Below are 15420 nucleotides of genomic sequence, written 5' to 3' on the forward strand. Positions count from 1 at the left end.
CACGTTTTTATTTCAGAAAAAAAAAAAAATAGCAAAAAAATAAACTTTTGCACATATGTTTAATTTTTAAAGCTATGCTGATTTTTACCTCCAAGTCACATAGCAGAGCCTGGAAAGCAGGCGTGTTCTGTAGGTAGCCAGTACCACAGCTCATCTCCACTGAACTTGAGAGGCACAAAGCCAGCTGAAAGGTTCGATGGCTGATAAGACTGCTCTTCATCTTTAGCAGGAAGGCTAACAGCTAGATAAAGTACAAAATACAACAAAACAGACTCAAACTGTAAGAAAATGTTCATGCCTGAAACAAAAGTTATTTTACAGATGTGTTGATAAGCTCAGAAAAACCTTGTATCCATTGATGCGGTTCATTTCGGCTTGCATTGCGGAGTTCGTTTCCAGCACTGAGAGAACAACTTTAATAGCCGCATACAAAGAGCCGTCATCTGCTGCCATGGCAACAAGACTGAGAACAACGGCAGGCCCACCAACATACAGAAAACCAGTGGAAGCAGACTTGGGGATGAAAGTTCGGACACCTGGAAAAAAAGAGACTCCAGAGATTAAAAAATAAAACTCAAAGACTTTTCAAAGAACTTTTCAAAATCTTATCTTGCTTACCAAAACGTCCAACCATAGCAGCACCTATGGTGCGAGCTGTACCACTCAGGTGCTTGCTAATGTTTTGAAGAAAAAAAACAGGTGTTGAGTGATCTCGAGATGTTATCCCCATCTGTAATTACATAAAATTACTGTTATTCTTCATGACAACAACAGAATTATGTTCAGAAAGGATTCGCCTCAGCTGTACCTCTTTCGCAATGAGTCTGCAATCCACCTCATTGTAATCCTCTCTAATCTGCACCACATTTGTTAAAGTGGAAACTGCAGGGTTGATGCCAAAAGAGACCCTCTCCTCATAAACAAGTCTGAGCAACGAAGACTCGGCATTCGGATCAGAGCCTGGAAACAACCGCTAAACATGTAACCATAACACCAAGACAGGTTTGGAAACTACAATGTTCAGTTGTTGATCTTGTGCTGCATTTTTTCTAAAATAAATGTACATAACAGATAAACATGAAAGTAACTGATTAGACTTGACTGTCATGAATATACACAAATATGCCTTCTCACACTATAAAAACTAAAAACAAAGCACATTTAAAGATTTTAACTTCGGGTACTTCTTCAAAATAAACAAATGACTTGTTTCCGATCTCTTGGGAAACACAGACTCACCCATGTTACGCAGAGCCAGGAAGTTCCCTAGGTAGGCAGTGCCTTGTGTGTAAACCACAGCCACAGTCTCTGAGCTCAACACCTCTTCAAACAGGTGGCAGGGACCCACACGCCACACCAACGCTGCATGATCTTTCCACATCGCTGGAGTCCCTATCAGTCCATACACATCAATCACAGCTGTGGGGTCCATGGAGACAAACTGACCTGGGAATGGCTGAATATACTTCATCTGAGGAAAACAGGTATAATGAAATTAAATGATGTAAAACACTAGATTCATTTGTTCAATTATCAGCTCTCTCTCACGTCTCCCATCTACCTTTCCTGTTCCCACTGCCTTTCCATTGAAGTAGGCCGAGGTCAAACAGCTTTTCTTCACATCTTTGGCCATGACGACAGCTAAATGGTGCCATTGGCCAGGAACCAACATGCTGGAGCAGCGGAACCTGAGCGACGAGGTCAAAGAAGTCGGAGAGCAAACTTCTGGCTCCATCATATCTGAACAAAAGAAACAGTGAATGGGTCTACTTGGGTTTCCTGACAGTTCTGAGAAATAAAAAAAGACAAACAAAAACCAACTTCCGCTTCTCCTACCTAGGTATGTGAATGCTTCCTCCTCTGTGGAGATGACCAGACAGCCATCATAGGCTGAGAAGGAGATTGACAAACAGATATACTGTTGTTCAGTTCGCGACATGTGACGGACCACTGTCAGCAGACGGATCGGGTGGGAGTCACAAGCTGAGCTGAACCTGTTGATCTGGAACCAGCAGGTAAATGACAGGCCGGATGTTGGTGGAAAGCCTCTGCATTCTTGAACACGAGAGAGTATTTAACATTTTATATATCACTAGATAACACAAAGTGGTTCAACAGTGTGAATTATTTATTACCTCCTCCAATTCCACCAGTTGCGATAGAATCAGAAGTCACGCCTTTCACCGTGGCTACAGAGGGAAGGAAAAGACACCTACAAGCAAACATGACGTTAGTTAAATGATTGATTGTCTGCTGCAGATCTTATTGCAACTACATTTTTTTTGTAAACAACTCACCCATATCCACTCTCGCTCATATCAAACTCTACAAAGGCAGGTGAGGAAGACACTCTGTGTGGTCTGAAGGTGCGTGGTGCCGTCATGGAAACCAGACTGACAATCTGGTGGACAGGAATGGCAGAACCGAACGACGTCGAAGGCTGCAACAGGCTGAAGGACCGTTTCAGCGTTTTCCTAGAAGATTCAGCATCTGTGTTCTCATCTGGTTTAAAGAAGAGAAAGTTTAAGGAGGGACCAGATGTCTGCAGGAGCTCTGAGAGGCAAGCGAGAAAAATTGTTTTTGAAGAACCCATCTCTGATGTAGCCCAATGTGATTTGTTTCCTTAACAAACATCCCTGGAGTTTTCTTGGTTATGAAATGTGTAATTGTTTTTATTAAGATTAAAAGTGAAGGAACAGTTATAAATAATCCCCTCAAGGACAGATATTAACGCAATGACCTAACCTGCCTTGCACGTAGATACACAAACCTTAGGAAATACAGAAAAAAGGGAAATTTTTAAAAACCCAGGTGTCCAAAAACTTTCATACAAAAGACTAATTAGACCACGTTTATTTTTCAGCGTTTGTTATTCTGCCAGATGTCGAGATGAGTACAAAGTGCAAAAGACTTCCAAATGTTTTATTCAAACAACTCAGATTTTGTTCAAGAAAAAATATCTGTGCATTAAAACATACTTTAAGGTCAAGAAAAGACAACTTTTTGTCAGACTTAAAAAACAGATCAATGACAGAAATATTTTCACTTGCCTTTTAGGCCTTCTAAATCTTATACAACAATCATTTCATTTTAAGTGAAATGTTTACCCTTTGAATGTGATGTCTGAAGTGTTGGGTTGTTTTCTGTCTGAACCTGTTTGGATGTTTCGTCTGCCAAACACATGAGAGGGTCTCCTAAGCACAGGAACTGTCTGAGAGGATGTAAATACAGAAAACTTCAGCACAAACACTCAAACATTAAACCATAGTAACAGGCTGTGTCTCACCTGAACTCAGAGTGCGAGATGGCCTGGGAGGAGAGCTTCTCAAAAATCCGCGTCACAGGTAGATGCAGATGGTGGTTGGGAGACAGCAGTATGCTGCGGCAATGAGTCAGGAGAGTGGACACCAGTCCCCCCTCACACATTATCTGTCGGTTTCGCTCTGATTTGACCATAGATAGGATGTGGTGAGCCAGCGAGCACTGCACCTCCATAGAGAGCTGCAAAAAGGAAGAAAGACTGAATTGAATTCAAGCCTTTTTGCAATTTTGCAAGTTTATTTTATTGAGTGTGCTTAAATCAAAACTAAAATCCCTTAAAACTAACATTCAACAAATCAATTTAGACTACTTGTCATTTCAACTGAATTATATTTGTGTAAATTTTTTTTATTTAATTGTGTAATTTTCATGACCGTGTTTTGATTACTGCTGCATATCTTAGCCAGCTCCCCCTTGAAAAGAAGTTTTAAATCTAAATGGGACCTTATTGGTTAAATTAAAAAAAAGATCATTACATGTTTGGTTAAACATTAGAGGAATAAGCAAAACTCCTTAGAAACAATATTGCCCACATAACTGAAGGCTCTAGTCAATCATGCTACAGGCCAAGCTGTTTACAAATGAAACACCTGATTTCACATTTAGTTCATAATTATTTGTGTAAATTAGAAGGACTGTGTCAATCGTATCTTATTTAACCAAAGCTACCGCAGTTACCTGTGGGTCTTCTGGAGTAAACACATGTGGGAGGAGAGTCATGATCACTGTGACTGCTCCTGGATGAAGAATAACCTGATCACATGTGAATTTACTGTAAAGCATAAAAATTAAATAAATTATTCTCAATGTGACATTATAAACAAGCAGTCTTTGTTAACCTCTTGGTTAAAAAAAATACATATAAATTTAAAGGAATCTAGTAATATCTACCTAAACTGGGTCACTGTACTCATGGTGGGACTGCTGGGTGCTGTGTTTTTGAAACTTCCTAGTTTCTCCTCTGTGGACTGTGGACCTGAACCTGACAGAACTGATGGAGGTCCAGAATTAACTCCTTCATGTCCTTCTGGTCCATGTAGTGTCTTGCTATTTTCGTCACAGTCTCCATCGGACTCTTGTCCCAGTTTTAAGGCCTGAGGAGAGTAGGTCCCTGTGGCAAACTGGTCTAGATAAGACAGCAGCCGTATGCACATCTGAAGAGTGATGGGCAGATTTTGCTGAGGTGAACCGGAGCAACTCTTAGGAGCTGCCAAGGCTTCTGCCAGCTCAACAAACTGAAAAAAACTTGAAGTCTGGCTTTCATCTGACGTCTGAGGGCAGGAGCATTTTTCTCCTTCCCACTTTTGGCCTTCAGTATGGAAGCAGCCCAGCTGGAGAAGAGCATCTGAGAGCCTCTCATAAAATCCCTCAGTTTGAAAATGGTGAGCATTTACAATGTGAAGATGGACAGCCAGAGCCATGATGTGCAGAATGAGGAGAAGCAGCTCCAGCAGTTGCTGATGCCCCAAAGTCTTCCACACATCTCCGTTAGGAGGATCAGACAGAGCTCCCTCCATGTCCACCATCAGAGACAGCAGTCCACTGAAGCCTCCTGCTTTCCTAAAGGCGTCCCAGGTGTTGGGGTTCTCCAACACTCTCAGCACAGACTAGTGAGACAGAGCAATGGACAAACACAGTTACAACACATATGAATCAAGCAATTCATTCTTTTGGTTGAAAAAGAAATTTAAGAAGACTAAGCTTTTCTCTAAGTCTTGGCTCGTAGCGTATCTTCTTAGTCAATTAAAAAAGTGTCATGAAAAACAGATGAAACATACAGATAAATCATAAATCATTTCTAGTAACTAGTTTTTGGTTGTGAACAAAATCACATTATCTTTATTGAATTTAGAGAGCTAATCCATCAGGTAGGTAATGTGCGAGACAGAACGCAGGGAAAAATGTGATTAAATGAAACTGGAGTAATCACAATGGCTCTCAACACTCGCCAACCCAGGTCGTAGCCAATCTGATTGCCACCTGCTATAACCGCGTTAGCACGAAGAGTCGCACACACATTCAGTCCAGCTTGTGCACGCAAGCACACGCGAAGACAAGAAGAGCGTTCATGTGTGGGTGCTTCTTTTGCTGGCATCTATAAAAATGGACACATACAGTAGGTGTGTAACTTAGTTAGGCTTTAATGAGATCTTTGTCCCATTCACTGATCCGATAGAGGTGGTAATCTTCAGAGCTACACAGCACAAGGCTGCCGGCCTAATCAAATCGGTTCAGAGTTAACAGCTAAATCAGTTTTAGCAAATCAATCTGCATTTGTCTGTAATGTAATCAAAGTCCCACATGCTCAGAAAATAAATTCACAAGCTTATCATGCTTTAAGTGCATTACAAATTGTTACAATTGAATGTGGAGCGAAACTGCATTTAGAGCTCAGCTGAGATCTCCAAGCATCTGAATGCGTCTGGATAAGTGTGTGTGTGAGCTGTCATCTCTGCTTGTCTGTGCATGTGCTGCATACCTGCAAGAGGTCCAGCTTCAAGCTCAGCTCCTGCTGCGTGGAGGAGCAGAGGGCTCCGACTGCTGTGCTCATGAATTCGTCTGGGTTGATTTCAGCGAGCTGCTCCAAAATGCTGAGAGTCGGACCCCGATACTGATCGTCATCCAAGAAGATCTTTATGTAGGGCACCATCCCGAGATCCCGCAATGAAACTAGAAAACACACAGGAAACACTTGAATTAAAAATTACACATTATTATATTTAGATGAGAAAAAAGATAAAACATAAGATAATTATTTACACTTTAATGGATTAAAAAAACCTAAAGGGCATACAGAATGCCTCTGCGGATAAGATTACTTGTATTTATCTGTATGAAAACAATAAAATAAAACACAGTTACACACAGTAATTTGTGCTCACCTGTACAACTCAAAACTCTGTTAAACTGTATTAATCAAACAAAGCTATTTATAACTAAGAATAAAATAATAAATCAATAGAAAAATAAATAAAATTGCATACACTTATATAAGCAGATAATATAAATGAAATGAATGCAGCAGGATTTATTTCAATTTTAAGAAAGCTGTATATACTTCCATGAAATATATCAAATCCAAAATAGAACTTCATACATCTATTAAAAAAATGTCTGAATAAAATTAACTGAAACAACATACCTGTATTTTTAATAGATCGCAAAGTAAGGGTTGAAACAAGTTGAAGCATGCATGTAGTGAGCTGTCTCTCATTTTCCTCCACAGACTGCAGCTGCAAAGGATCTAAAATGAAAAAAGGAAAATTCATTTAAAAGTGCGAGCAATTAAGAAAAATTACTTTTGGCTTCAGTTTATAATTTTAAGAGACTTTCACATCTTAGTGAGCTAAAACAAGTGTGGATAAGCTTTTTTTATATATATATTTTTGTATAAAAGATAAATATTTAGCATGAGTTTCAGCTGTTATGTATAAAGATTACATTAGAAACATTACCAGCCTTTCTCAGGATCTTAGCCCTCCTGCGAAGTTCTCCAAGCAACAGCTCAAGTAACCCCCAGTCACATAGAACCTCTGTTAGCATAGTGCTGTGTACAATCATCCTACAAAAAAGGAGAAAGAAACAGCTTTTACTATACCTATAGAGAGATAACAACAAGAAGAAATAAAATACTTTTCCGAGGATAACTTGATTCTACTTTACCTAATTCAAAGAAAAAGACAAAAATCCAAACAAAGAACAAACTTATATAAAAAAAATAAAAAAATTCAAAGATAGTATGCTATTCTGTAAATCCTGTTAAAAAATTTAACTTCTCACTTGTGAAAACACTGAACAGTCACCACACTAAATTCTGTTCTTGCTGCTCCACCGGTCCCAGCCCAGTTCTGCTTCAGTACACCTAGCAGCGCTCGCAGTGTCTCATGGGGTATATAGCTCAACTTAAACACCACCTAAAAAACAACAAGGTGGTTAAAACAAATCATTTCAAAAACTAAAACAAGTCATTCATGGTGAAAATAAATACCATTTCCAGCATAGAAAAGAAGATTTTCTGGACAGGCAGCGGTTTACGGCACACACGGGTCGCTAGTTGGGCCATCGATTGGACAGTCCACTCTAGGAGGAAAAAATTAGCCGGGTCCTTCTCCCAGATTGTCTGCAGGGTTCGAAGCAGCTGACAGCAGAAGTGAGAATCCTGGGAACGCAGCAAAGAGGCCTGCAGCAGGTGGAAGGCAGGAAGGTTCTTTACTGCCAGACCTGGAGATTTTTAAATGTATTGTTAACTTTTGCTTTGTAAATAAGTTTCAGGTTTCTTTTAAATTGATTATATATATTTCACTCTGAACTGATATGCATCTCTTAGATTGGTGCAATAACCTAATTCAACCTGCATAATACCAATCCATGCTCAGACAAACTTCTTCTGTAAGAGTTTTCTCTGATAAGGTCAAACAGCTAATATTACAGAAATACATAAGGTCTTTATAATACACAGCATGCAGGATCAAAAAGATGAGCTAAGTTTTATGTGCTCTGATTGCATCAAAACAAACAGATTTCTGGCCATAAATGCAAAGACTGTATTATAATCTGCCCTAATAGCATTTGTCTGGTGCCTTGTCAAAATATTTAGAAAAAGTCCTACATTTAACGTGCAAAAAAACAAACTTTTGCTTGTAAATAAACATAAATCTATTTAATAATGGGATTCGTTTCCACTCTTAAAACTGCATCACGTTAAGTTTTTAAAAACAGCACCAGGTCCCTCTGCTGGAAACAGATCTGCTCCTTGATGTGATGGATGGCTACAGAGCAACTCGATCTGTGTATGTATATTATAAACGCTCTATTTATGAGTGCTGGATGGAAGTGTGTGTGCGTCGATGATAGATGACTGGCTGCTGTAGGCCAGTGGTGAATGGATGTGGGGCATCCTAACAGAGTTAGAGGGGGAGCCTCCACTTCATCATCCCAGACATAATCACCTCAGCTTCCTGTTAACTTGAGGGAGGCTGCAGACTGCAAAGGGGGCAGCGGTACGGGGAGAGAAGAGTCAGGGTCTGTGGGAAATCAGCTGAGGGGGGTTGATGCAGTTTAGCTGTATTATACGAGGGCAAAAGTGCAAAGTAGGGATGAAGTCTGTGGTTCCTTTGAGTAGGCTTCCCCCTCCCTGAGTCCATCTTTGCTGAGCCATGCATGTGATACTAATTACATAGTAATTTGTAAGGAGTAGTTCATAGTTTATCCTCATGAAACAAGCAGAGATAATAAGATGGAGTTGGCAAGAGAATAACAATAGAGAAGGTCTTAGAAAAACCTGACCAACCTTTAGTGAGTGGCGGATCGAACTTGAAGCCTGCAGGCTGGGGATTGGGCACACAAAGAGCCACTTTCAGTTCTGCTTTTCCAAGGAGAGTGAAATCTGCAATCAGAGCCAACAATTCGTCCACCGGCTGAAACTGATCCAAGGGCACGCCTTCTTCACAGCTTATTATTGAAAAATCAGGAGGGAAAAAAGACCAATTAATAGCAAGGATGAATAAAAATGTCATCATTCTAACTCAGGATGCTGACAAATCTGTCTGTAAATAACTGCACATTTAAAACGCAATATACCAATTAGTTCTTTCAGCTTGATCTTGCTGTCTACTGCAGTGCTTTGCAAAAGCATTCCTTCCCCTTATCATTTTTAATTACATTTTTATATGTTCAAAATCAAAACCTTCAGGGTAATTTTATACTGATAAAACCTCATGATTGTGTTTTGTTTTTTTGCATGTTTAAGACTAAAATGTGAATATTTGCAAAAGCTCAGTCAGATTAGATGGGAAGCATCTGCAGTCACAACTTTCTGAATGTTTCGGTTGAATTAAGTTCTGGACTTGGAGTGCTTAACTTTAACCCATAAATATACTTTTATTGTGGCTCTGGTTATGTTTAGACTCAAGTCTTTGTATACTCCAGATTTCTTCCAGAATTGCCCTGTAATCACTTCCATCAATCTTCTGATCAACTTCACTGTTGAAAAAAGCTTCCCAAACCATTATCTTGCCACCATCATGTTTTGTTTGGAGATGCTGTGCTACCTCTCTGATATTAGCTTGTGTATCCTGTCAGTTTAGGTAGACAGCTACATTTAATGCTTAAAGACTGTGAGTGCTTCTGCAAGGCAATGCATAGCTTAGTTAGAGAAACAAAAACCTGATTATTTTTGTGGAGTTTATCTTTTTTTAAAATTCCATTCATTCCTCCTTTCTGTCTACAACATATAATCTTACCGTTTGAGGATGTTTTTCAGGGCCTTGTAGCCGTTGTTGGTGTCAAACTCAGTAAAGAGAGCTGGATTCAGGTGATAAGTGTCTCTTACAAAGCTAAACACAGCCACGGCCACCTCAGCTAGCAGTGATCCTGAAACTTTGGCTTTGATGTGCACCAGGTTCTGGATACATATTCGAACACAGTTTTTGCCTTTGGAGAAAAATGCAAAACCACAAAAATTTTAAGCAATAATACACTTCATTAGGCTCCTAAATATTATTCCACATGAAAGGGCTGAGAAGTTAGGAAAATAAAACATCAAGCTGGAGTGGTTTGATAATAACCTTCAATAAAAAAGACAAAGCTTGTGAATGAGCAGATTTAGCTACAATATATATGTACTGTAGTAGTATTCAGAAAGGTTACCTCACCTCTAAAAGACACCAAGCACAATAACATCCTTTTTAAATAAAATAATCAACTTTTGTCAGTTAACACCTAACTGACAATGAATAAAACAACAAAACATTACGTATCATCATTAGTTTTTGGTTAACTTACGTAATAAACTTGGAACCGTTTTGTTTGTTGGTACAGAAGAGACAGCTTTGAGAACGCATGACGCCTGGTGCCTCCACTGTGGACTGGTCTGATCGCATAACGATGCGAGTCCGATGATGAGACACTGCAGCTCCTCAGTCTCTACCAGCTGTTCCACGTTGTGTGGGTACTTGGAAAGTTGAAGGAAAATCTGCAAAAACATATGCAGATGGAAAAATATTACTAGGAAAGTACAGCAGATGTCTGTGCAATATCCAGAGAATATATTTTTAAAAATTGTGTTGCACTGTTAGAATTATGAATTTTTGAGGTCCAGCTTGTAAAACCCAAGCAAAAGTTTTAATTCCAACATAGAAAATTGGACTTTCCTGAGCCCAAATTTGGAATACAATAAACTTCGTATTCATTTTAAACCTGCATCAACACTGTCAAAACTGCAGAAATAAAACTATTAATTGGTATTTCTGATGTTTCATCACACAAAAACAGAAGTACACATCGTACTGTATGCTATCTATGAGAGAATATTCCTTCAGTATTTAAATGCATAAGTAAAAAAGAAATGTATAATATTGATAGTTCGCATAAATATGTTTATTTATGCTAAACATATTCATGTTTATAGATAGATGGTAAAATATTTGTGCCATCTATCTTAAAACCAGAATATTTTAGGTGTGATCTGAGTTTGAGACAATTAAACACAACAACAGTACTGTTTAAAACTCTAAAGGCCTCCCAAAAAAAACAAGATTTTGTCATTTTGACCTATTGTTTTGAATCAGTTAATAAAGTATTTAAAATATGTCTTAAGTCAAAGGATGAACCTCTGTTCTGTGGAGACAAGGAAAAAATAGAAAAGAATAATATTATAAAAAAAACGGCAAAAATCTTTCAGTCAAATTTGTCCTAAAATAATGAAGGAAGTTAAAAAAGATTGAATGAAGAACATTTGTGGTCCTTAAATGTATTAAGAGCAGAAGGACAGTACATCAAAGATGTAATTGGACTTGAAGGATTCACTTTCTTTCATGTAATCCACCCACCTTCCTTTGGAAAACTGACCTTTGGGAAACAACATGGAGCAGTAATAATAATTTATCTCTTAAGTTTTTGATTTAGAGTGATGCAAAACAATGGTACAAAGAAATTATTTGCACCATTGTGTATCAAGTTACTTTTATTTCCTCGTCATCTGTAGAAAAAACCCCAGTTTGGACGTTATGTTCGCTAATTTATGTTCATTTTATAGTGATTGAATAGTAAAACCATTGTCTGAAAATTAGTAAGAAAGCGTCATACACCTGAAGAAAAGCTATTGGTATTACCTAAGCAACTGTTGATAAAGAAGATAAAAAAATGACTCGTTTAAAGTGGAACATATACAAATGATGAGTGTCATTTCATTGCTTACTGACCTGTGTTAGAGGCTTCTGGAAGGTCTGCTCTATGGATGTGTTCTCCTTTTTTGCAGGAAGGCACACCAGCAGGTACAGACATTTCACCAAAGCAGCAGGCAGCTCTGGGTTTAAATAAGATAATATTTCCTGCAAACACATAAAAGCAAAGGCAACATTCAGAATGGATGGGGGGTTTTTTGTTGTTTTTTTTGTAATTTATCTGTAATAACAGAATAGAACTGGTGTGCATCACTTACTGCAGAGTCTGATGTGAGCAACAGAAGGGACTTTAACAGGTGCCACCCAGAACATGTCTCTGCTCTACAACTTGTGTTTCCATCTGGTCTTTTGAGGAAGTGAACGACCTCTTCACGGGCCTGCTCTAAAAAAATAAAAGATATTCAGCAACATGAAACCACAACAGACTAACGCAAAACTAAAAGGCAGTGGGGCTCTAACTTTATAAAGATTTTCTTGACCACAAAACTAAAGTGAGTCACACAGTTACACATAAATTAGTCATTATAAGGGAATAAATTAGCATGAAAGTTTAAAACCTTTTTATGAACAAGACTTTATTTTTAACAAACTGGTACTCAGAAGAACACAGGTATTTCAATGAAAGTTATATAACACTGTAGAAAAAGTAACTTTTATTTTCTTGTCATCTGTAGACAAAGCACCAGTTCGGATGTGTTTGAGCAGCTGGATCAAAAATTAGGACACAAGAGCTGGTTTTTTTGTGTCAAATATTTACAACACACATAATTTCGCCTTTGTTGAGACATGTATCAAAAACAGAACCAGGCACTTCCCTAAAGAACCTTATCCAATCTATAAACAAACTTGCACAAATACAACCCACTAAAGTGGATCTGGACAGAACATCATTATGAAACTGAAAAGTTGCAAGATGGTCTTGTCTTTATTGCTGTCCATTTTCAAAATTATGACTAACATAGAAAAATCTACTGGAAAGATTAAAGGCACAAGGGGAAAATAGAGAAGCAGGGAGAAACACCCTCTGCTTTGAATTACCAGCAGCGCATCTGCTGATATGAACATAGGGTAGTACCTGCGGGTCGTCCTTCTAGCCTTTTGTAGATATTATGTATGACAGAGTCAGCAGTGAGAGCCGCAAGGCCCTTTATATCTGCACCATCAACTCTGGCGCCTTCTTCACAAACCTGTGATCAGAGAGGAGAAAGCACATTAGAATAAGCCACTAAAGACATTCTTGTGAAATGTGTAAATACTTCAATTCTTTATTTTTGATTTCTGTCATTGGAGTAGCATACTAGTCCACATTGTAGCAAATACTGATGCAAGTAAAGAAAAAAAACTGGTAATGTTAAACTTCAAATCATAATTTCAGTGGTTTTGACAAGTGAAGGCTGCCTTAATGTATTTGTCTTGTCCCAAACCAGGTGGTAAAATCAGCTAATCTCAGTAAAAAAAAAACGAATGACAACCAGCATGGTGTCAAAATTTATTAAAAATGTGTTTAAAGAACTCAGTGGAATGAAATTCCATGGCCGAGCAGCTGCATTGTGGGTTCTGCTGGAGTGTGGCAAGAAGCTTAGTGCAAAGGGGATTGTGTGCATAGCCATGAAGGCTCAGAAAGACCTGTGAAGTGAGTTTGGTGAGGAAGAACTTGACCACCTGACCTTAACTTGATCAAAAACATTTAGGATGAAGTTGAGAGAAGAACACAGGCAACTTTTCATTACATCTTTTTATATTTCCAAAGTAGTGTCATGTTTTTTTGTTTGTTTGGTTATTGTGGTATGTTTTATCATGTAGTGAATTTTGAATTGCCTTGTTGTTTAAATGTGATATACAAATAAACTAGATGATGATGATGACCACCTTCCTTAGTGTTTATTTTACAGACTGTCAAATTGATTTAGAGTCTGGAGAATTAAGAGTCCAACTGAACCCTTTGTGAGGCATTGCTAAAGCCATTTCTGAGTTATTTTTGTCATGTTGTGGACAGAAATCTTCCTACTTCTGAAGACTGTTATTAAATTGTAGAGGGAAACTTGGTCATAAACATAGCTGAGATGACTGGACTGCTATGTGTCATACTGATGTTCACATAAGTAGTGACTGCAAAAGTTTCACAGCAAAGCATTCCTAGAATAACACTTTTTTTCCACAGTACATCATCTTGACATGCCCATTCCAGTTCAACATCCACTGACCCATATATGAACAGTTACCAAAACTAAACTTTAAAACAGGGCCTTCTTCCACTGCAGAATGGCTCAGGCATGGTGCTTAAATGTGCCTCATAGTTGCCTTAGTATTTTTAAATTACTTGTTATCACATTACCTGAATACTCAACAAACACCAACAGACTGTATGTTTTAATAAAATGTCATTTAAAACCAGCACTAACATGTTCTACAATTTCAGCTTCAGCCAATGAATTACCATTATTCTCCAGGTAGAGCACCTTTAAACAACCCTGCACATGGAAAATAACCAACAACCCTCATGAGCCGGCAACCATATGATATGTCCCCCCTACAGCCAGGTGTCATTGTAATAGGATGTCTGTCAGTGTCCATAATTAGCACCCAACTAACTGGTGTCAGGGAATAGCAGTGGTGATCAGAAGTTTCCACACAGCTATTATTGGAATGAATGTCGCATTATTATTAAGCGTGGGGGAGCCGTTTAATGTGGCCACCGTGTTTGGCTAAAAGGGGAAATGACATACAGTGAACCCTCGCTATATCGCAGTTCACCTTTCACGGTCTCTCTGCTTCACGGATTTGCATCGTGTATTGTGTTCTGAATTCTGATTGGCTAAACAGTCTCTCAGCTTCTTCTCTACCTGTGTGTCAATAATGTTGCAGTTTAATATGTACACGTACGTAAAACAGCTTGCCAATTTCAAGAATCTTTTTGCCCAGAAGAAAAAAAGAGCGACAACATCTACCGATAACTATGTTCTTCTCTCGAAAAAACACACCTGCACAGCGGGCTGAATGACTTGGGTTGCGGTGCTGATCTCCACAATTTGAAGCCTTCAGTTCGTATTGATGATTAAAATGATTATTTTACAGTACAGTAGTTATTTGTAAAAAAAAAAAACTTTTATTTGTTAAACAAATGCTTGGGCCTTTAAAAAGGTTTTGTTCTTTGGTTTCAATGTATTATGGAGTATTTCATTGTATAATAATTGTAAAAAAAAAAAAAAAAGGTTACTACTTCACAGATTTCGTCTATCACGGGTTCTTTTTGGAACGTAACCCCTGTGAAAAACGAGGGTTCACTGTAATGAGAAAGAAGATTATGTGGAAATTTTGAGGCTAGATCACAGCATATTAGCATGAACATTAAAGCTTCGGTCTAACTGGGTCGTTTAATAAAAAATTACCCGAATCATAGAGTTAAACAATTTTAACAAATGCTAGCAATTGTATGTAATGTTCTGAATAAATAAAAAAAAAAAAAAGACAAATTCTCTGCATTTAGGAAATCAAGATCATTTTGGTGATCCTAACTGACCTAAAACTGAAAACATTTCATCTAATGTTTGTTAAAACAGTAAGATTAAAAAGATGTAAGGTTAAGATATTAACACTTTGAAACAATATGTTTTAGAGAAAACACAAATAAGTATTTACTTGTGTAGTGAACCTTTAACCTTCTCAAAGGTTGTTTGTTGTATCCTTATTCAGTAATGCGTAATTTAAATGCCTAATTAAAATGCATAAGCTAGTGTAATATTCATGCAGAGTATGAATGTCTGGCCAGCACTATAAATAGATATAAAAAGCTGACAGTTCAATCTCTTAAATAGTTTCTCTTGTACATTTACAGTTTCTGCAGTTCTCGAACAAAATGTTTTCCAATAGGTTTTCAAGAAGCTGGCGAGCAGGTACAAATATGTCTTTGAAAAGC

General features: G+C 38.1%; 1 protein-coding gene across 2 annotated transcripts in view; it reads right to left on the reverse strand.

The window, feature by feature from the left end:
• The window catches only part of wdfy4 (WDFY family member 4), a 52949-nt gene that overhangs the window by 35514 nt on the left and 2015 nt on the right, over positions 1 to 15420 (reverse strand). For both annotated transcript variants that reach the window (XR_002752147.1, XM_023327566.1), the window contains exons 3-26: positions 12580 to 12691; positions 11762 to 11886; positions 11523 to 11651; positions 10105 to 10294; positions 9564 to 9753; positions 8612 to 8772; positions 7310 to 7542; positions 7102 to 7235; positions 6777 to 6883; positions 6464 to 6565; positions 5801 to 5991; positions 4213 to 4928; positions 4000 to 4093; positions 3287 to 3501; positions 3108 to 3211; positions 2298 to 2502; positions 2136 to 2212; positions 1837 to 2055; positions 1562 to 1740; positions 1240 to 1471; positions 809 to 960; positions 619 to 730; positions 346 to 536; positions 89 to 241 (exon numbers count right to left, since the gene is read on the reverse strand). Coding sequence is in view for 1 of the 2 variants with exons in the window: in XM_023327566.1 (XP_023183334.1) it covers positions 89 to 241; positions 346 to 536; positions 619 to 730; positions 809 to 960; positions 1240 to 1471; positions 1562 to 1740; positions 1837 to 2055; positions 2136 to 2212; positions 2298 to 2502; positions 3108 to 3211; positions 3287 to 3501; positions 4000 to 4093; positions 4213 to 4928; positions 5801 to 5991; positions 6464 to 6565; positions 6777 to 6883; positions 7102 to 7235; positions 7310 to 7542; positions 8612 to 8772; positions 9564 to 9753; positions 10105 to 10294; positions 11523 to 11651; positions 11762 to 11886; positions 12580 to 12691 (4323 nt within the window). In the remaining variant the exon portion in view is untranslated. The remainder of the gene's footprint in view (positions 1 to 88; positions 242 to 345; positions 537 to 618; positions 731 to 808; positions 961 to 1239; positions 1472 to 1561; positions 1741 to 1836; positions 2056 to 2135; positions 2213 to 2297; positions 2503 to 3107; positions 3212 to 3286; positions 3502 to 3999; positions 4094 to 4212; positions 4929 to 5800; positions 5992 to 6463; positions 6566 to 6776; positions 6884 to 7101; positions 7236 to 7309; positions 7543 to 8611; positions 8773 to 9563; positions 9754 to 10104; positions 10295 to 11522; positions 11652 to 11761; positions 11887 to 12579; positions 12692 to 15420) is intronic.

The sequence above is a fragment of the Xiphophorus maculatus genome, chromosome 22 (genome assembly GCF_002775205.1).
Source record: "Xiphophorus maculatus strain JP 163 A chromosome 22, X_maculatus-5.0-male, whole genome shotgun sequence".
Taxonomy (NCBI): domain Eukaryota; kingdom Metazoa; phylum Chordata; class Actinopteri; order Cyprinodontiformes; family Poeciliidae; genus Xiphophorus; species Xiphophorus maculatus.